At 46.2% G+C, this 20,590-nt stretch overlaps 1 protein-coding gene across 3 annotated transcripts in view; it reads right to left on the reverse strand.

Moving 5' to 3' along the window:
- Positions 1 to 444: 444 nt before the first annotated feature.
- Positions 445 to 20,590, reverse strand: part of NFS1 (NFS1 cysteine desulfurase) — a 32,315-nt gene continuing 12,169 nt past the window's right edge. For all 3 annotated transcript variants that reach the window (XM_001165456.7, XM_009437108.3, XM_016947112.3), the window contains exons 6-13: positions 13,412 to 13,505; positions 12,257 to 12,391; positions 6,541 to 6,698; positions 6,008 to 6,113; positions 5,846 to 5,927; positions 5,096 to 5,179; positions 4,247 to 4,336; positions 445 to 1,165 (exon numbers count right to left, since the gene is read on the reverse strand). In XM_001165456.7, coding sequence (XP_001165456.1) covers positions 1,102 to 1,165; positions 4,247 to 4,336; positions 5,096 to 5,179; positions 5,846 to 5,927; positions 6,008 to 6,113; positions 6,541 to 6,698; positions 12,257 to 12,391; positions 13,412 to 13,505 — 813 coding nt within the window. In that variant the 3' untranslated portion in view covers positions 445 to 1,101. The remainder of the gene's footprint in view (positions 1,166 to 4,246; positions 4,337 to 5,095; positions 5,180 to 5,845; positions 5,928 to 6,007; positions 6,114 to 6,540; positions 6,699 to 12,256; positions 12,392 to 13,411; positions 13,506 to 20,590) is intronic.

The raw sequence follows: 20,590 nt of genomic DNA on the forward strand, positions 1-20,590 counted from the left end.
ACTTCAGGCCCTTAGCTCTTGCCATTCCTTCTCACCTCTCATTTCTAGATTAGCGAGCTCTTCATATTTATAAGCACTACCTCCTCAGAAAAACTTTCCTCAAACACCCAGCATGGTAGGTTTTCCCTGCTATGTCCTCTTACCACTTAATTCTTTCATAGCACTTATCACAATCTATAACATTGTTTATTTGTTTACTTATTTTCCATCTCTCCACTAAAATTTAAAACTCAGTGAGGGCAGGGTCTTTTTTGGTCCTGTTAACCAGTGTATTCCTAATACCCAGAACAAATCTGGCTCCTGGCAGGCATTCAAATAATTCTTAAATGAAGAGATACAAAAGCCCACTGAGTCATTTATGCAAATCAGATGGAGTGGCGGTCTTCTCCACAATTCCCAAGTACAGCTTCCACTTTTCCCTCAACCTCTCATAAAGTCACAGAGTAAATAGAAGGTGAGTTTATTTCTCCAGTCTTGAAATTAACAATTTTCAAGAAAACAAATTATTAGAATAACTGGTGGAGTCACAGACATATTTCTAGCTCCATTAGGTCAAAGGAAAGGAAAGAGGACAAGGGTAGAAAGGAGACAAGCCCTCTAAGAAACTGTCCATTCAGTCTGTCTGCAGTCAATATGAAGAGATAGCCTTTGGAGCTACAGAAAATATTAAATTGAAGTGGATTATGCTTGCTGTTAAAGAAGCTGGTCCAGCCGAGCAGCAGCAGAAGACGAAGACTCAAATGTCCATGTAGAGCATCATGGTCCCTGACCAAAGAGACTTCTTCTGGTTCCTCTTGCTCTCCTCACCAAGAGCACAGATGTGCCCAGCAGCAATATGACAGCAAATGTCTCTATGGCTTCGGGATGAAGATGTCCACACACTTTAAGACCCGAGAAGAAATGGGGAGTGCTCCACACCCAAGGAACTGAAGCTAGGGAAAGACAGTTTTCTTGTGTTTCTGTCATAGAGGTGGACTGATGCTGAAGTCAACTGGTCTATACCAATCTAGAGCATCCACTAGGTGTAACAAGGTGTCTGGTTGTGCACGGGTTGGTGAGGCAGGAGGGGCCAGACCAGCACAAAGTCAGGGCCCTATTCTTCTAGTGTTGGGTCCACTTGATGCTCTTGAGGTCAATGCCATCCTGAACCATCTCCCAGAGAGGGCTGCCAAAGAGAAGAGGCATTAAATGAGTGAGGGCTTAGATAGGAAGTCAACAACATTGGCCCCAAGGCTCTGAGCAATGGCTTGCCTCCTTCTGTCCCTGTCTGTCCTCTGCCTCTTGCCCTGGTAGACCCTAACACAGGTGGCTAAGGTATCCTGAGCTCTCCAGCTCCCTGTAAGTCCTTGTCAGCTCTCCTGAGAGCTCTCCCCAACTGCTAACAAACAGGAATAACTAGGTTCCTCAGGCTCAATTGCAGTGGGGCCCTGAGCCAATGGACACCAAACATGGTCATATTCTTGAAACTTTCATCCCACTGGTAAGAGGCTATGGCCATGGTTTCCCTTGGAGGAACCAAGACCCTTGAGACTTGTATAAACATCTAGTTTAAGCCTCTCTTCATATGACATGTATAAGCAGCTCGTTTCAGCCCACCACATATTACCCGCTTTTCAGCATTTGTTTCTTGGTTTTGTTCTAGTTCCCAGTTAGGGGTGGAACTTAACCCTACATCATCTTGGTATGCTGTACCCTTACCCAGTTCTTGCCCGTTTCATCTCCCCAGAGTTGGCCTGTGCTTCCAATATCCCTGGCTCTAATCCGAAAGAATTCCTTGGATCTTAGACCTGAGCATCCCATCTCACACAAGAGCTGCTGCTAAGAAATCTCTGCTAAGCTCTGATCGATCCCCAAGCAGAAGCTTGGATATCTTGGATAATGTTCCCAGACCAGATATTACTTCAGTGTGCTATGAATATGGGATTTTACAGTTTAGATTTCACCAGGTAATTTTATCAAATTTCATTATATTCTTGACTTGTCCCTCTTCTATACACTAAACATTCCCAGAATGCCTTTCTATTCATGAGATTTTCCATGGCCCTTAAAGTTAGCCATCTCCTTCCTGTCCTTCCTCTTTAGGGAAGACCACTTATTATTATAGGCTCACAAAATAAGACTCTGAGAGCTAATAGGACCAGGCTGCATTCAGTTTGTAAAGGGTCAGAAGGAATAGGGTGCAGATGCCGAAGCCACATAGATAGGAAACAAAAGGCTTTGCTGGCCGCGTGGTCAGTAGAAATGCCTTGTGAGTATACCACAGAATACTAGAAAGTGAGGACAAAGGAAGGGTCCTGCAGTTGAGCAAGCTATAGACACTTAAGCAATACAGCTAGACCCTACAAAGAAAAATCCAGAACACAGAAAGGCCTGGGAGAGCTCATAAAGGGAAGCAGAGTATATACCTGAAATTCCTCTCTCTACCAACTAGACCAAGAGAATCCTGAAAGTCAAGGTTAACCAAGACAGAGCCAGGGTCTGAAAAAATCTAGAGGCCTCAAGGTTCCAGGAGGAAGATGAGCTCTGTGGCTACTAGGGGAAGCCCTGGTGCCAGCTGACTGGCCAAGGATCTCATTACCTTTATAAACACATTGATTGATTGATTGAGACAGAGTCTTGCTCTGTCGTCCAGGCTGGAGAGCAGTGGCGCGATCTCAGCTCACTGCAAGCTCTGCCTCCTGGGTTCACGCCATTCTCCTGCCTCAGCCTCCCAAGTAACTGGGACTACAGGTGCCCACCATGCCAGGCTAATTTTTTTGTATTCTTAGTAGAGACGGGGTTTCATCGTGTTAGCCAGGATGGTCTTGATCTCCTGACCTCATGATCCACTCACCTCGGCCTCCCGAAGTGCTGGGATTACAGGCGTGAGCCACCGTGCCCAGCCACAGAAAATATATTTTTAAAATTAGCTAGGTGTGGGGGCACACAGCTGTAGTCCTAGCTACTTGGGAGTCTGAGGCAGGAGGATAACTTGAGCCCAAGAGTCCAAAGTTACAGTGAACTACAACTGTGCCACTGCACTCCAGCCTGGGTGACAGAATGAGACACTTTCTCTAAAGATAATAATAATCATAATGAAGAATACTACCTGGGCCAGGTGCGGTGGCTTGTGCCTGTAATCCCAGCACTTTGGGAGGCCAAGACAGGAGGACTGCTTGAGCCCGGGAGTTTGAGACCAGCCTGGGCAACATAGCAAAACTCCGTCTCTACAAAAAATACAAAAACTAACCAGGCATAGTGGCACATGCCTGTAGTACCAGCTACTTGGGAGGCTGAGGTGGGAGGATCACTTGAGCTTGGGAGGCACAAGTTGCAGTGAGGTGTGATTGTGCCACTGCACTCCAGCCTGAATAACAGAGCAAGAACTTGTCTCCAAAAAAAAAAAAAAACTACTACCTGCATTACCTGCATTCATCTAGTTCTTTAGTTTGTTGTTTTTGTTTTTGTTTTTGTTTTCTTGAGACGGAGTCTCACTCTGTCACCCAGGCTGGAGTGCAGTGGTGTGATCTCGGCTCACTGCAAGCTCCACCTCCCAGGTTCACGCCATTCTCCTGCCTCAGCCTCCCGAGTAGCTGGGACTACAGGTGCCCGCCACCACGCCCAGCTAATTTTTTTGTATTTTTAGGAGAGACGGGGTTTCACCGTGTTAGCCAGGATGGTCTCGATCTCCTGACCTTGTGATCCACCCACCTCAGCCTCCCAGAGTGCTGGGATTACAGGTGTGAGCCACTGTGCCCGGCTTTTTTTTTTTTTTTTTTTTGGGACGGAGTTTGGCTCTTGTTGCTCAGGCTGCAGTGCAATGGTACAATCTTGGCTCAACGCAACCTCCCCCTCCCAGGTTGAAGTGATTCTCCTGCCTCAGTCTCCCAAGTAGCTGGGATTATAGGGATGCGCCACCACTCCCGGCTAATTTTTTTGTATTTTAGTAGAGACGGGGTTTCTCCATGTTGGTCAGGCTGGTCTCGAACTTCTGACCTCAGGTGATCTGTCCGCCTCGGCTTCCCAAAGTGCTAGGATTACAGGCGTGGGCCACCCTGCCCGGCCTAGTTCTTTAGTTTTTAAAAACACTTTCTCATTGTGAAGACAAGTAGCCAAGAAGATCTACTTTCTTGCTTTGTGGAATCTCTAAATCCTAAGATCCAAGTACGCTTGAACTTTGGTTTTGGCAGTGTAAACACAGCCTAAGGACAAGAGGGGAGACAGTGCTAGAGTTTCTTCCAAAGGGTCTCTGATACAATATGTATACCTCATTTCTCGAAGACGCTTCACATGCTGAATGCATTTCTCCACTGTGTAGTCCACTTCCTCCTCTGTAGTGAAGCGGCCAATTCCAAACCTGAAAAAAGGCACAGGAGAATGGCTCCCCATCAGAGCTCTGGCACTGGGATAAATTCATTCCGCAAATACTCACTAAGGATCTACGACACAAAAGATATGGAGAGAACATGGTCCTTCCCCTTTAGGCAGAGTTTCTCAGAACATGGTATATGGATCGGCCGGGCATAGTGGCTCACGCCTGTAATTCCAACAGTTTGGGAGGCCAAGGCGGGCAGATCACATGAGGTTGGGAGTTCGAGACCAGCCTGGCCAACATGGTGAAACCCCGTCTCTACTAAAAATATAAAAATTAGCTGGGCCTGGTGGCACATGTCTGTAATCCCAGCTACTCAGGAGGCTGAGGCAGGAGAATTGCTTGAACCTGCAAGTCAGAGGTTTCAGTGAGCTGAGATCATGCCACTGCACTCCAGCCTGGGCGACAGAATAAGACTCTGTCTCAGAAAAAAAAAAAAAAAAAGAACATGGTCTACGGACCACCAACATTAAAATCACCTGAGATGTTTTCTACTCCTCCTCCGGACCTAGTGAATCAGAATATCTGAATGTGGGACTCAGATATCATATTTCACAAACTTCCCAGGTGAAACTCAATGAAGTCTGAGAACCACTGCTCTAGAAACTTTCACAAGGTTATGAGAAGAGATAAGGAGAACTCGACTGAGAAAAACTTCAGGGTGGAAAAAGAAAAAAAACTGTAACAGGAGATGACAAATATAAGAGGATGCCTTTCATAAATGTTGCAGCTCAACTCACTGACCTGATAGAAGAGTGCGCTAAATCCTCATCAGTGCCAATTGCTCTAAGCACATAAGAGGGCTCCAGGGATGCAGAGGTGCAGGCACTGAGGAGAGAGACACGAACCTTGTTCAGTTCATCATCGACGTCTACTTTTAGTCACAAACCCTCAGTCTTGTTCCCATCCCCCAGGGCCCTGGAGTCATACCCTGGAGAAAACAAGAGACCTTCTAATCTGGCAGAACTAAAGGACCTGATGCTCCCCTGCACATCCTAGGATGTGTGAACCTAGCTCCTCTGGCCCCCATGGTGGATGACTTCCTTGAGCAAGGACGCTGGCAAAGTGTGACAGAGCATGATACCACATGGGTTTGACAAGAAGACGCAGCAGAGGACCATGTGCTCACTTCCCCAGGACATAATACACCATCTGCACCAGCCTGAAGGGCAGCCAAACACTTAGTGGCCTTTGGAGCATCTTCAATTCTAGAGGCCTGTAACAGAACTGCTAGTGTAACCCCACAACAGACACATACATCCCCTGGGACGATAAAAGGCACAAAATTCTACCCCAGGAAGTCTTCCTAGGGTGGTAAACTTCAGTCTGTACCCAGCTACCCAGCCAACCAAAAAAAGAGAGGCACTTACAAAATGACCTTTACCCTTAATCAAGAGGTCTTGTGCCTATCATCTCCACACTGGGAAGTTTAATAGCCTGTATGACTCTTCTAAGTGGCCCTGCCGCAGGCCCTGTCTATGCCATCCAGCTCACCTCCCTGAGGATAAGGCAACGTCCTTCAGTGCCATCAGCAGACTTTCCCCTTCCACATATGCAAAGGAGAGGTTGATACAGCCTGGAGGAAAGAAATACTGTGAGAGAGGTCTCAGAGTCTCAGCCTCTACCAGAATGAGGATAGAAAGAGCAAGTCCATACCGGGATAATGGTGCTTAGGGTCCCCATTCATCACCACATCTGGAAGGCTCTTCATTATATTCTGTATCAGCCGCTCTGACAACTTTGAGATTCGCTTGTGGTCATACTAAGGAGCAGGCAAGGAAGGATTAGGCAGTAACCATTAACCAGCTCAGAAAGACAGTTTGAGAAGCCCTTCTCCTATAACTGGAAGTGACTATGTATCAGCCCCACCTATCATCCTATGTACTCATGGGGACCACTGTATCTCCAGTACTGAGCATAGTGCCTGGTATGCAAAAGGCGCTTGATAACTGGACACAGGGTTCATTTACTTATCCAGAAATAAATGAGCTGATAACTACTAAAAGGCCATGGGTTTTGGAGCCCATAATGTCTCCCTCAGAACAAGGTGCCAGCAGCACCAGGACAAGGAAGAGTTTTCTTAAGCCCTCTCTCCCTGCAGAGATCTGCCTCAGTCATGCTGAGAAGCCTCTAAATAGGAGACCCAGCACAGGGGAAGAAGTTGTGGGAGGGAACTGCTCTCCCCATACCTCCATCTCTTGCTGTGCCACCTCACACGCAGCCCCCAGCCCCACCACTAAGGGTGTGGGCACTGTCCCAGACCGCATACCCCGCTCCTGCCCCCCTCCACTCTGCAGGGCCTCCACACGCACACGGGGCCGGCGACGGATGTAGATGGCACCAACCCCTGGGAAACAAAATTTATTACAAAAAAACAGAAAGAGAGAAAAGTAGATAAAACAAAATATTTCTTTCCAAAGGGATCAAAATATTACTTCAACTTTTCTGTAAGCATGAAATTTTTCTAAATAAAAAACGTTAAGGAAAAGAAGAAACAGCAGTAAAAGCATAGTATTTAGTAAAATATTTAACATCTGGAAGATAAATGCCAGAAGGAGTAATGATCAAAATGGTTTAAAGTAGCTCCCTATGCTATATGAAATGCCATCATACATTACAGTATTATTCATAACAGCAAAAATACTGGGAACAACTTAGATGTCCATCATCAGGGTAATGGTCAAATAGATTATGGCATGTCCATACAATGAAATACCAAGCAGGTGTATAAAAGAATGAGGGGGCCGGGTGTGGTGGTTCACGCCTATAATCCCAACTTTGGGAGGTCAAGGCGGGCGGATCACCTGAGATCAGAAGTTAGAAACCAGCCTGGTCAACATGGTGAAACCCTCTCTCTACTAAAAATACAAAGATTAGCCAAGCGTGGTAGCAGGCACATGTAATCCCAGCTACTCAGGAGGCTGAGACATGAGATGAACCCAGGTGGTAGAGGTTGCAGTGAGCTGAGATCAAGCCACTGCACTCCAGCCTGAGTGATGGAACAAGACTCTGTCTCCCAAAAAAAAAAAAAAAAGAAGAAGCTTGTTCTGAACTGACACCGTAAAATCTCCAAGATACATTGTTACAAAACTGGTGAAATCCAAAAAAAAGTCTGTACTTTAGCTTGAAAAAACAAAGATGTATTGGCCGGGCGCAGTGGCTCACGCCTGTAATACCAGCACTTTGGGAGGCCGAGGTGGGTGGATCACCTGAGTTCGGGAGTTTGAGACCAGCCTGACCAACATGGAGAAACCCCTTCTCCACTAAAAACACAAAATTAGCCAGGCATGGTGGCACATGCCTGTAATCCCAGCTACTAGGGAGGCTGAGGCAGAAGAATTGCTTGAACTCGGGAAGCAGAGGTTGCAGTGAGCTGAGATGGCACCATTGCACTCCAGCCTGGGCAACAAGAGCAAAACTCCGTCTAAAAAAAAAAAAATGTATTATGGGCTGGACACGGTGGCTCACACCTGTAATCGCAGTGCTTTGGGCAGCCGAGGCGGGCAGATCATGAAGTCAGGAGTTCGAGACCAGCCTGACCAACATGGTGAAACCCCGTAATTATTAAAAATACAAAAATTAGCTGGGCGTGGTGGCACGCACCTGTAATCCCAGCTACTCAGGAGGCTGAGGCAGGAGAATCGCTTGAACTTGGGAGCCAGAGGTTGCAGTGAGCCAAGATTGCGCCACTGCACTCCAGCCTAGTGACGGAGCAAGACTCTGTCTCAAAAAAAAAAGATGTACCATTAGGTGAAAAATGAAAGATTGAAACAGTGAGTACAGTATGCTATCATCTGGATAAAAAAGAAAGCTGGAGGAGAAGTATATATTTGTTTGTAAACACATAGGATAATTGTAGAAAAACCCAAGAAATTGCCTCCCAATAACCAGAGAAAATCAGAAAAAAAAAAAAAAAAAAAAAGAAGAAAGAAATTACCTCCCCAGAAGGGAACTGCATAGCTGGAGGTCAGAGGTGAGAGGCAGACTTTTGTCTGTGCCTTTTTTTTTCCTTTTTTTTTGAGACAAGAGTCTTGCTCTGTTGCCCAGACTGGAGTGCAATGGCACGGTCTCGGCTCACTGCAACCTCCACCTTCCCGGTTAAAGTGATTCACCTGCCTCAGCCTCCTGATTAGCTGGGATTACAGGCATCCGCCACCACGCATGGCTAATTTTTGTATTTTTAGTACAGACGGGGTTTCACCATGTTGGACAGGCTGGTCTCAAATTCCTGGCCTCATGATCTGCCCGCCTCGGCCTCCCAAAGTGCTGCAATTACAGGCGTGTGCCACTGCACCTGGCTGTCTGTGCACTTTTTTGTAGCTTTTGAATTTTGAATCACATGAATATTACTTTTTCAAAATAAAATTTAAATTTAAAAACAATTTGGTGGAGCATGGTGGCTCATGACTACAATCCCAGCATTCTGGGAGGCCAAGGAAGGAGAATCACTTGAGACCAGAAGTTTGGGACCAGCTGAGAAACACAGTGAGACCCCGTGTCTACAAAAAAAAAATTAAAATTTAGCTGGGCATGGTGGAATGCACTTATAGTCCCAGCTACTCTGGAGGCTAAGGCAGGAGGATCACTTGAGCCTAGGAGGTCGAGGCTGCAGTGAGCTATGATCGTGCCACTCACTCCACTCCAGGTTGGGCAACAGACTGAGACCTTGACTCAAAAAAACAAAAAACTTAAAAATGCGTATAACCTGTGACTAAACAAGCCAAATTACAGAAATTTTGTGCCAAAATATGAGCATGAGCATGCAAAGTTATTCACCAAGTAATCAGGGCTTCTGAATAGAATTGGCACTTGACAGTTCTCCCACACAGAAAAACTGTTTATGCTGAGAATGGAGGTACTATAAAAATTAAGGCAGTGGTTTCCAAATCGATTATGAAGGACACCAGATTTTAAATAATAAGCTGGGTGCAGTGGGTCATGCCTGTAATCCCAGCACTTTGGGAGACTGAGGCGGGAGGGTTGCTTGAGGTCAGGAATTCAAGCCTGAGTAACATAGTGAAACCTCTATCTCTACAAAAGCTGTTTTAAAAATTAGCCAGGCATTGGGCCGGGCACGGGATTACGCCTGTAATTCCGGCACTTTGGGAGGCCAAGGGGAGGGGCGGGGTGGATCACCTGAGGTCAGGAGTTCGAGACCAGCCTGGCCAACATAGTGAAACCCTGTCTCTACTAAAAATACAAAAATTAGGCCGGGTGCGGTGGCTCACACCTGTATTCCCAGCACCTTGGGAGGCCGAGGCGGACGGATCATGAGGTCAAGAGATCAAAACCATCCTAGCTAACACAGTGAAACCCCGTCTCTACAAAAATACAAAAAAAAAAAAAAAAATTAGCCGGGCGTGGTGGCAGGCGCCTGTAGTCCCAGCTGCTTGGGACGCTGAGGCAGGAGAATGTCGTGAACCCTGAAGGCAGAGCTTGCAGTGAGCCAAGATCACGCCACTGTACTCCAGGCTGGGTGACAGAGCGAGACTCCGTCTCAAAAAATAAAATAAAATACAAAAATTAGCCAGGCGTGGTGGCAGGCACCTGTAATCCCAGCTACTTGGGAGGCTGAGGCAGGAGAATCGCTTGAACCCGGGAGGCGGAGGTTGCAGTGAGCCGAGATCTCACCATTGCACTCCAGCCTGGGGGACAAGAGCGAGACTTTGTCTCAAAAAAAAAAAAAAAAAAAAAAAAAAAAATTAGCCAGGCATGGCCGGGCACGGTGGGCCTATAATCCCAGCTACTCAGAAGGATGAGGGAGGAGAATCCCTTCAACCCGGGAGGCAGAGGTTGCAGCGAGCCGAGATCACACCACTGCACTCCAGCCTGGGCGTCCGAGTAAGACTTTGTCTCAAAAAAAAAAAAAGAAAAAAAAAATTAGGCGTGTTGGTGCACACCTGTAGTGCTAGTTACTGGTGAGGCTGGGGTAGGAGGGTTGCTTGAGCCCAGGAGATTGAAGCTGTGGCAAGGTAGGATAGCACCACTGCACTCCAGCCTGAGCAACAGAGTGAGACCTTGTCCCTATAAAACAAATGAATAAAATAATGTATTAAACTGTATTTATTAAGAATTATTTCATTTCTCCATTTTAAAAAAGTCAAGAATCTTATACTATCTGAGTCTATTCAGTTCCCAAATTCAAACAGCAAGTGCTCAAATACCATGTCTGAACAGTGAAGAATGCCACATTATCTAAATCTATTTAGATTCTGGACTTGGAAAGCAGGAGGTTGGATAATGAGGGACACCTGTACACATGTAAGTGTTGATCAGAGCTTCTGATCAATGAGTTCATTGGTTTTTTGTTTTTAAAATTTTTGTGAGTACACAGGAGGTATATATATTATGGAGTACATGAATTTTTTTTGTTTTTGAGAGGGAGTCTCGCCTGTCGCCCAGGCAGTGGTGTGATCTCGGCTCACTGCAACCTCTGGCTCCTGGGTTCAAGCAATTCTCCTGCCTCAGTCTCCTGAGTAGCTGGGATTAAAGGCACATGCCACCACACCCGGCTAATTTTTGTATTTTTAGTAGAGACGGGGTTTCACCATGTTGATCAGGCTGGTCTTGAACTCCTGACCTCGTGATCCGCCCGCCTTGGCTTCCCAAAGTGCTGGGATTACAGGTGTGAGCCACCGTGCCCAGCCCATGAGATGTTTTAATACAGGCATATAATGTGAAATAGGCACATGATGAAGAATGGGGTATCCAGCCTGAGTTCATTGGTTTTTATCAAAAAGACTTATCTACAATAAAAGCCAATAAAAGCAACATTTTATTAAAAGACAGAACGCTTACTGGGTTTTTTGAAATAATAACTCACAAAAAACACTCTACAACCTCTGGGAACCCTTAGAAGACACCATCTTCCATAATTCCAGAAGCTATTACACCTACTTCTACAAGGTATACACCCAGATAACACACCCTGCAGACATAAAAAGGGTACCAGCACAGACATCAACCCAAAAAACGCCCTCACTTGAGAAAGAGGAGTTATATTTTATATTTATATTTTATGGTTACCTTCACAAAACAGAGGACAACAGTCTATTCCCGAGGGTTAAGGGAAAGAGGCATAACTCAAGCTTGAACACATTCCAATAGGACCATAGGGAACAAACATGTATCCTTGAGAGACTAACAGGATAACAGACTATGAAGTCTTCTAAGAATAAACAGAAAGATAGCTGGGCTTGGTGGCTCACATCTATAATCCCAGCACTTTGGGAGGCCGAGACGGGCGGATCACGAGGTCAGGAGATCAAGACCATCCTGGCTAACATGGTGAAACCCCGTCTCTACTAAAAATACAAAAAAAATTAGCCGGGCTTAGTGGCAGGCACCTGTAGTCCCAGCTACTCGGCAGGCTGAGGCAGAAGAATGGCGTGAACCAGGGAGGTGGAGCTTGCAGTGAACCGAGATTGCGCCACTGCACTCCAGCCTGGGCGACTGAGCGAGACTCCGTCTCAAAAAAAAAAAAAAAAGAACACAAAGAGATGTCAAATCCCATGCAATCTTCCCCTGGCCTATAGCAAGACACTGGGAATGAGGGACTCAAATAGTTGCTCTGCACATCATAGTGGGGAAAACAAGATAGCTGGGCCTATCTAGATAAATTTGATTTGACAAAACCCATTTTTCCTCAACCAAATTAAGATCTACATGCTTGCTAAGGATTTGTTAAAGAGAGCAAGAAAGAATGGCCTGATGTATAGTAACTGCTAAGGTCTACAAACAGGCAAGTGTTTCTGGCTATTGCTAAATGACATTTGCATTCTACAAGGGACTCTGAATGTACAACTTCCTCTGAGAGCAACAGTAGTCCCAAATGACTGTGACAAACATCTATCAAAGGTCTTGCTGGAAGGTACAGAGAGAAGGAACTCTAGAAGGGGCTGGTACCTTTGGGACCGTAGATTTTGTGACCACTAATGCTCATGAGATCAATTTTCATGTCATTGACATCAAGTGGGATTTTTCCAACAGCCTGGGCTGCATCAGTATGGAAATATACCTTTCTGGAACTGCAAATCCGCCCTGAGGAAACAGAGGGGAAGACCCACAGCACAATGTTGGAAAGTCATCTGTCAGAGTCCCACAGTGCACTGTGAATTATCTCCACCAATAGTAAATGACCTGTCAATATTAAACTCCTCCCCTCCCTCCTTCTACCCCTTCTCCTTCCTCTTTTCCTTCCCTCCTCCCCCTTCCCCCTTCCTCCCTCTCTGTGTCTCAGTAGCTTCCCTTCTTCAGAATAAAAAAGATGAAGGGCAAAGCACCAGATCGAAACACTCGTGATATTCTTATGCATACAATTCTCACCACCTCATTAACACCAGCCTTTCAAAATGTCAGATTACTTTCTAGATCCCTTTTGATTAAAAAACAAACAAAACAAAATAAAAAAAAAAAACAAGATTAACAGATCTTTGTGCTAATGTGCCTAAAGAAATTACAGGGCGAGCTCTATGTGGGGAGAATAGAGATGTTCTAAAAGGAAAAAGAGTAGCAGGCTTTTTTGTTTTGTGGTTGGTTTTGGCAGCAACTGCAATAAAATTAAAAACCATAAAAGGTGCTAGACCTGGCCGGGAGCAGTGGCTCACGCCTGTAATCCCAGCACTTTGGGAGGCCAAGGCGGACGGATCACCTGAGGTTAGGAGTTCAAGACCAGCCTGGCCAACATGGCAAAACCTCATCTCTACTAAAAATACAAAAATTAGCCAGGCATAGTGGTACACACCTGTAGTCCCAGCTACTCGAGAGGCTGAGGCGGTAGGATCATTTGAACCCAGGGGGAGGAGGTTGCAGGGAGCTGAGATCACACCACTGCACTCCAGCCTAGGTGACAGAGTGATACTCTGTCTCAATGAAAAAAAAAAAATGGTAATAGACCTGGATTCAAATACTGCCTATGACACTTCCAATGTCCTTGAACAAAGTACTTAGGCTTTCCCTTGATTTCCTAACTACACTCCATAGAGTATTACAGCTCTCAGTATACTACCTCATACAGACCCCCATGGTGGGCAGGGATCAGGGATAAGCCATGATACTCACCTATTTCTGCAATAGGCTGCTTCACTCCAATCTCATTGTTCACAGTCATGACTGACACCAGGCTAGTATCTGGCTGGATAGCAGCCTCTAGTTCCTAGGGATATGCAGGAGTAAGGTGACTAGATAGTACAAACAAAGTCCTCCTAAATCAGAATATAGGCAAACTTAGTCATGAAAAGGAGTCTTATACTACATACCTATCTGAATAGTTAACTAAAAACAGTGACAACACAAAATGTTGGTGAGGATGCACAGACTCTGAATGGTTCATACGTTGTTAGTGGGAATGTAAATATCACAGCCACTTTGGAAAACAGTTTGACAGTTTCTGTTTCTCATCAAACTAAACATGAAATTACCATACAACCCAGTAACTGTACGCTTGGGCATTTATCCCAGAGAAATGAAAATTAAATTCACAAAACATCTTACGTAAATGTTCACAATAACTTTATTCATAATACCAAAAACCTAGAAACTACCCAGATTCCTTCAAGAGACGATTTTGGTACATCCATAACATGGACTACTACTTATCAATCAAAAGGAACAAACTACTGGCACACGCAGCAGTGAATGAATTCCCAAAGACTTATGATTAGTGAAAAAAGCCAGTCAAGGCCGGGCGCAATGGCTCACGCCTGTAATCCCAGCACTTTGGGAGGCTGAGGTTGGTGGGTCTCCTGAGATCGGAAGTTCGAGACCAGCCTGGCGAACAAGGAGAAACCCTGTCTCTACTAAAAATACAAAAATTAGCTGGGCCTGGTGGCGCACACCTGTAGTCCCAGCCACTTCGGAGGCTGAGGCAGGAGAAATGCTTAAATCCAGGTTGCAGTAAGCCGAGATTGCAACACTGCAATCCAGCCTGGGTGACAGAGTGAGACTCTGCCTCAAAAAAAAAAAGAAAGGCCAGGTATGGTGGCTCACGCCTGTAATCCCAGCACTTTGGGAGGCTGAGGCAGGCGGATCACAAGGTCAGGAGATCAAGACCATCCTGGCTAACACAGTGAAACCCTGTCTCTACTAAAAATACAAAAAATTAGCTGGGTGTGGTGGCAGGCACCGGTAGTCCCAGCTACTTGGGAGACTGAGGCAAGGGAATGGCGTGAACCTGGGAGGCGGAGCTTGCAGTGAGCGGAGATCACATCACTGCACTCCAGCCTGGGCAACAGAACAAGATTCCATCTCAAAAAACAAAGCAAAACAAAACAAAACAAAAAAACAAAAACAAAAATAAAAAAGCCAATCCCAGGTTACATACTGTATGATTCCATCCACATGACAGTATGAAATGACAAAATTAAAGAAACTGCCAGCCGGGTGTGGTAGCTCACGAATGTAATCCCAGGACTTTGGGAGGCGGAGGCGGGTGGATCAGAAGGTCAGAAGTTCAAGACCAGCCTGGCCAAGATGGTGAAACCCTGTCTCTACTAAAAATACAAAAATTAGCCAGGCGCAGTGGCAGGCACCTGTAATCCCAGCTACTTGAGAGGCTGAGGCAGGAGAATCGCTTGAACCCGGGGGGCAGAGGTTGCAGTGAGCTGAGATCAAGCCACTGCACTCCAGCCTGGGCAACAGAGTGAGACTCCGTCTCAAAAAAATTTAAAAAAATGCCAGGCACGGTGGCTCACACCTGTAATCCAAGCACTTTGGGAGGCTGAGGCGGGCGTATCACAAAGTCAAGAGATCGAGACCATCCTGGCTAACATGGTGAAACCTTGTCTCTACTAAAAATACAAAACATTAGCCAGGCATGGTGGCACGCGCCCTGTAGTCCCAAGCTACTAGGGAGGCTGAGGCAGGAGAATCGCTTGAACCTGGGAGGCAGAGGTTGCAGTGAGCCGAGATTGCACCACTGCACTCCATGCACTCCAGCCTGGGCAACAGAGTGAGACTCTCAAAAAAAAAAAAAAAAAAGAAAGAAAGAAATTGCTGGGTATGGTGGCTCACACCTGGGTATGGTGGCTCACGCCTGTAATCCCAGCACTTCGGCAGATCACCTGAGGTCAGGAGTTCGAGACCAGCCTGGCCAACATGGTGAAACCACTGCTCTACTAAAAATACAAAAATACCTGGGCATGGCGGCAGGTGCCTGTAATCCCAGCTACTCAGGAGGCTGAGGTAGGAGAATTGCTTGACCTCGGGAGGCAGAGGTTGCAGTGAGCCAACACTGTGCCATTGCACTCCAGCTGGGGCGACCAGAGCAAAACTCTGTCTCAAAAATAAAATAGGCTGTGTGTGGTGACTCACACCTGTAATCCCAGCACTTTGGGAGGCCGAGGCGGGCGGATCACAAGGTCAGGAGAGCGAGACCATACTGCCTAACACAGTGAAACCCCATCTCTAAAAATACAAAAAATTAGCCAGGCGTGGTGGCGGGCGCCTATAGTCCCAGCTACTTGGGGAGGGGGCTGAGGCAGGAGAATGGCATGAACCTGGGAGGCGGAGGTTGCAGTAAGCAGAGATCTCGCCACTGCACTCCAGCCTGGGAGACAGAGCAAGACTCCATCTCAAATAAATAAAATAAAATAAAATAAAATAAAATAAAATAAAATAAAATAAGGGCCAGGCATGGTGGCTCACGCCTGGAATCCCAGCACTTTGGAAGGCTGAAATAGGTGATCATTTGAGGTCAGGAGTTTGGACCAGCCCAGCCAACATGGTGAAACCCTGTCTCTACTAAAAATACAAAAATCAGTGGAGCATGGTGGCAGACACCTGTAATCCAAGCTACTTAGGAGGCTGAGGCAGGAGAATCATTTGAACCCAGGTGGCAGAGGTTGCAATGAGCCAAGTTCACACCACTGCACTCCAGCCTGTGTGACAGAGCAAGATTCCCATCTCAATAAAAAATAAATAAATAAAAATAAATATAGCTGGGGATGGTGGCTCATACCTACAATCCTAGCACTTTGGGAGGCTGAGGTCAGAGGATAGCTTGAGCCAAGGAGTTTGAGACCAGCCTTGCAACATAGGGAGACCCTGTCTCTTTTTTCTTCAGATGGAGTCTTGCTCTGTTTCCCAAGGTGGAGTGCAGTGGCGGGGTCTCACTCACTGCAACCTCCGCCTCCCAGGTTCAAGTGGTTCTCCTACCTCAGCCTCCTGAGTAGCCGAGATTATGGGCAGACACCACCACACCCGGCTAATTTTTGTATTTTTAGTAGAGACGGGGTTTTACCATGTTGGCCAGGCTAGTCTCGAACTCCTGACTTCAGGTGATCCACCCACCTTGGCCCCCAAAGTGCTGGGATTATAGGCATGAGCCACAGCACCCGGCCAAGGGAGACCCTGTCTCTACAAAAAGAAAAAAGAAAAAAATTAGCTGGGCATCATAGCCTGCGCCTATAGTTCCAGCTACTCAGGAAGGAGGCTGAGGTGGGAGGATCATTTGAGCCTAGGAGGTCAAGGCTGCTGTAAGCCTTGGTGGTTCCAGAGCAAGTTCCTCTCTCATTCATAAATAAATATATAGCCAGGTGTGGTGGCACACATCTCTAGTTCCAGCTGCTTAGGATGCATAGGCACAAGAATCGCTTGAACTTGGAAGGCGGAGGCTGCAGTGAGCCGAGGTCACGTCACTGCACTCCAGCCTGGGCAACAGAGCAAGACCATGTCTCATAAAAAAAAATTATATATTATATATATAAAATATTATATATATATATATTTTATATATATATATATATATATAGCAGCCGGGCGCAGTGGCTCACGCCTGTAATCCCAGCATTTTGAGAGGCCGAGACAGGCGGATCACCTGAGGTCAGCCACTTGAGACCAGCCTGACCAACATGGTGAAACCCCATCTCTACTAAAAATACAAAATTAGCCAGGTGTGGTAGCGCATGCCTATAATCCCAGCTACTCAGGAGGCTAAGTCAGGAGAATTGCTTGAACCTGGGAGGCGGAGGTTGGGATGAGCTGAGATCGCGCCCACTGCACTCCAGCCTGGGCAACAAGAGCGAAACTCCGTCTCAAAAAAATTAATTAATTAAATAAAATAAGTATGTATATACAAATAAGAAAGAAAAAAAGGCCGGGCACGGTGGCACACGCCTGTAATCCCAGCACTTTGGGAAGCCAAGCTGGGTGGATCACCTGAGGTCAGGAGTTCGAGACCAGCCTGACTAACATGGTGGAACCTTGTCTCTACTAAATACAAAAATAAACAGCTGGGCGTGGTGGCACATGCCTGTAATCCAAGCTACTTGGGAGGCTGAGACAGGAGAATCGCTTGTACCTGGGAGTCGGAGGTTGCAGTGAGCTGAGACTGTGCCACTGCACTCCAGCCTGGGTAACAAGAGTGAAACTCCATCTCAAAAAAAAAAGAAAGAAAGAAAGAAAAAAAAAAAAAAAAAGGAAAAGGAAAAGGAAAGGAAAAAATAAGGTAAGTAGATCAAAGTGGGGTATGTGAGGAAAGGCTCAAGACAGGATTGGCAATGGGCGGGATGGTTCACACCTATAATTCCAGCACTTTGGGAGGCCGAGGCAGGCGGATCACCTGAGGTCGGGAGTTCAAGACCAGCCTGACCAACATGGAGAAAACCTGTCTCTACTAAAAATACAAAATGAGCCAGGCAAGGTGGCACATGCCTGTAGTCCCAGCTACTTGGGAGGCTGAGGCAGAAGAATCACTTGAACCTGGAAGGCAGAGGTTGCACTGAGCTGAGATCTAGCCACTGCACTCCAGCCTGGGCCACAAGGGCGAAACTCTGTCTCAAAGAAAAAAAAAAAAGACAGGATTAGCAAGGACCATTATGGAGATGTGAAGGCTAGTGTGGCTGGAATAGGTTTTTTTATGAAGGGGGGCAGTGGTCAGCAATACTAAAAAGTAGGTTACCAGCTGGGCACGGTGGCTCATGCCTGTAATCCCAGCACTTTGGAAGGCCGAGGCAGGTGGATCACAAGGTCAGGAGATCGAGACCATCCTGGCTAACACGGTGAAACCCTGTCTCTACTAAAAGTACAAAAAATTAGCCGGGTGTGGTGGCGGGCACCTATAGTCCCAGCTACTCAGGAGGCTGAGGCAGCAGAATGGCATGAACCCAGGAGGCAGAGGTTGCAGTAAGCCAAGATCGCGCCACCGCGCTCCAGCCTGGGCAACAGAGTGAGACTCCGTCTCAAAAAAAAAAAAAAAAAAAGGAAGGTTACCACCAAAATGTTGTATAAAACCAGTATTACCCTGATAACAAAACCAGACAAGGGTATCCAAAAAACTACAGATCAACATCCCTGGCTAGGCACGGTGGCTCATACCTGTAATCCTAGCACTTCTGGAGGCTGAGGTCCTGGTGTCAAGTCCAACCCTCCCACTTCGGCCTCCTAAAGCACTGGGGTGTATTGAATTTTCACAGTGATGCCAGGACTATTCAATAGGGAAAATCAGTCTTTTCAACAAATGGTGCTGGGACAACTGGATAGTCACAAGCAGAAGAATGAAGTTGACTATTATCTAATACTATATATAAAAATTAATTCAAAATGGATCAGAGATCTAAATGTAATAGCTAAAACTATAAAATTCTTAAAGGGAAACACAGGCTGGGCACAGTGGCTCACGCCTGTAGTCCCAGCACTTTGGAAGCCTGAGACAGGCGGATCACCCGAGGTCAACAGTTCGAGACCAACCTGGCCAACATGGTGAAACCCCGTCTCAACTAAAAATACCAAAAATTAGCGGGGCGTAGTAGCAGGCGCTTGTAATCCCAGCTACTCAGGAGGCTGAGACAGGAGAATCATTTGAACCCGGGAGGTGGAGGTTGCAGTGAGTCAAGATCGTGCCATTGCACTCCAGCCTGGGCAACAAGAGTGAAATTCAGTACCCCCCCGCAAAAAAAAAAAAAAAAAAAAGAAACACAGGGGTAAAACTCTATGACCTTGGATTTCAAAATGAATTCTTTCTTTATTTTTTTTTTGAGATGGAGTCTTGCTTTTGTCACCCAGGCTAGAGTGCAATGGCACGATCTCGGCTCACTGCAACCTCCGCCTCCTGGGTTCAAGCAATTCTCCTGCCTCACCCTCCCAAGTAGCTGGGATTACAGGCGCCCTCAACCACACCCGGCTAATTTTTGTATTTTTTAGTAGAGACGGGGTTTCACCATGTTGGCCAGGCTGGTCTTGAACTTCTGACCTCAGATGAACTGGTCACCTCGGCCTCCGACTCCCGACCTCAGGTGATCCGCCTCCCAAAGTGCTGGGATTACAGCTACTCAGAAGGCTGAGGCAGGAAAATCGCTTGAACCCGGGAGGCGGAGGTTGTGGTGAGCAGAGATCATGCCATTGCACTCCAGCCTGGGCAATAAGAGCGAAACTCCGTCTCAAAAAAAAAAAAAAAAAGTGCAAATGACAAAAGAAAAATACATAGCTTTCTTTTATGAAGTGATGAAAATGTCCTGGAATATGACAGTGATGATCGTTGGAAACTGTGAATACATTAAAAGCCAGTGAATTGTATAATTTCAAAAGATGAATGTTATGGTATGTGAATTATATCAGAAATTTCTAAGTGCTTAAAAAAGCACCATGTAAAGAACTCTGAATATCAGGCAAAATGAAGTTATAATTCATGTCAAAGGAAATGGGAAATCTCTCAAGATTTTTGAGTAAAGTGAGGAAAGGCCAAATAAGTACTTTAGAAATAAAGTCTGATGAGGATGTGCAGGACACACTGGAAGGTTGTTGCTAAAGGTGTGGGCAGCAAGCCACCCAGGTGCCGACGCAAGAGACCAAGGGCACGAGCTGTTCCAGTATAATAAAATATATAAAATAAGAATAGTTATACTAGATATAGATCTTAGATATGATTATATATGAATATCATTAATCATTAGTTTGTAGTGATTACTCTTTATTCTAATATTATAATAATCCTCGCTCTACAATCATAACCTAGGAAAAACCAGGCCATACAGAGATAGGAGCTGAGGGGACATAGTGAGAAGTGACCAGAAGACAAGAGGTGAGCCTTCTGTTATGCGTGGACAGGGCCACCAGAGGGCTCCTTGGTCTAGCGGTAACGCCAGCATCTGGGAAGACGCCCTTTGCCAAGCAGACCATGGTCTAGCGGTAGTGTCAGTGTCAAGGAAAAACACCCGCTACTTAGCAGACCAGGAAAGGGAATCCCCCTTTCCCCGGGGGAGTTTAGAGAAGACTCTACTCCTCCACCTCTTGTGGAGGGCCTGA

This window comes from Pan troglodytes, chromosome 21, assembly GCF_028858775.2.
Source record: "Pan troglodytes isolate AG18354 chromosome 21, NHGRI_mPanTro3-v2.0_pri, whole genome shotgun sequence".
Taxonomy (NCBI): domain Eukaryota; kingdom Metazoa; phylum Chordata; class Mammalia; order Primates; family Hominidae; genus Pan; species Pan troglodytes.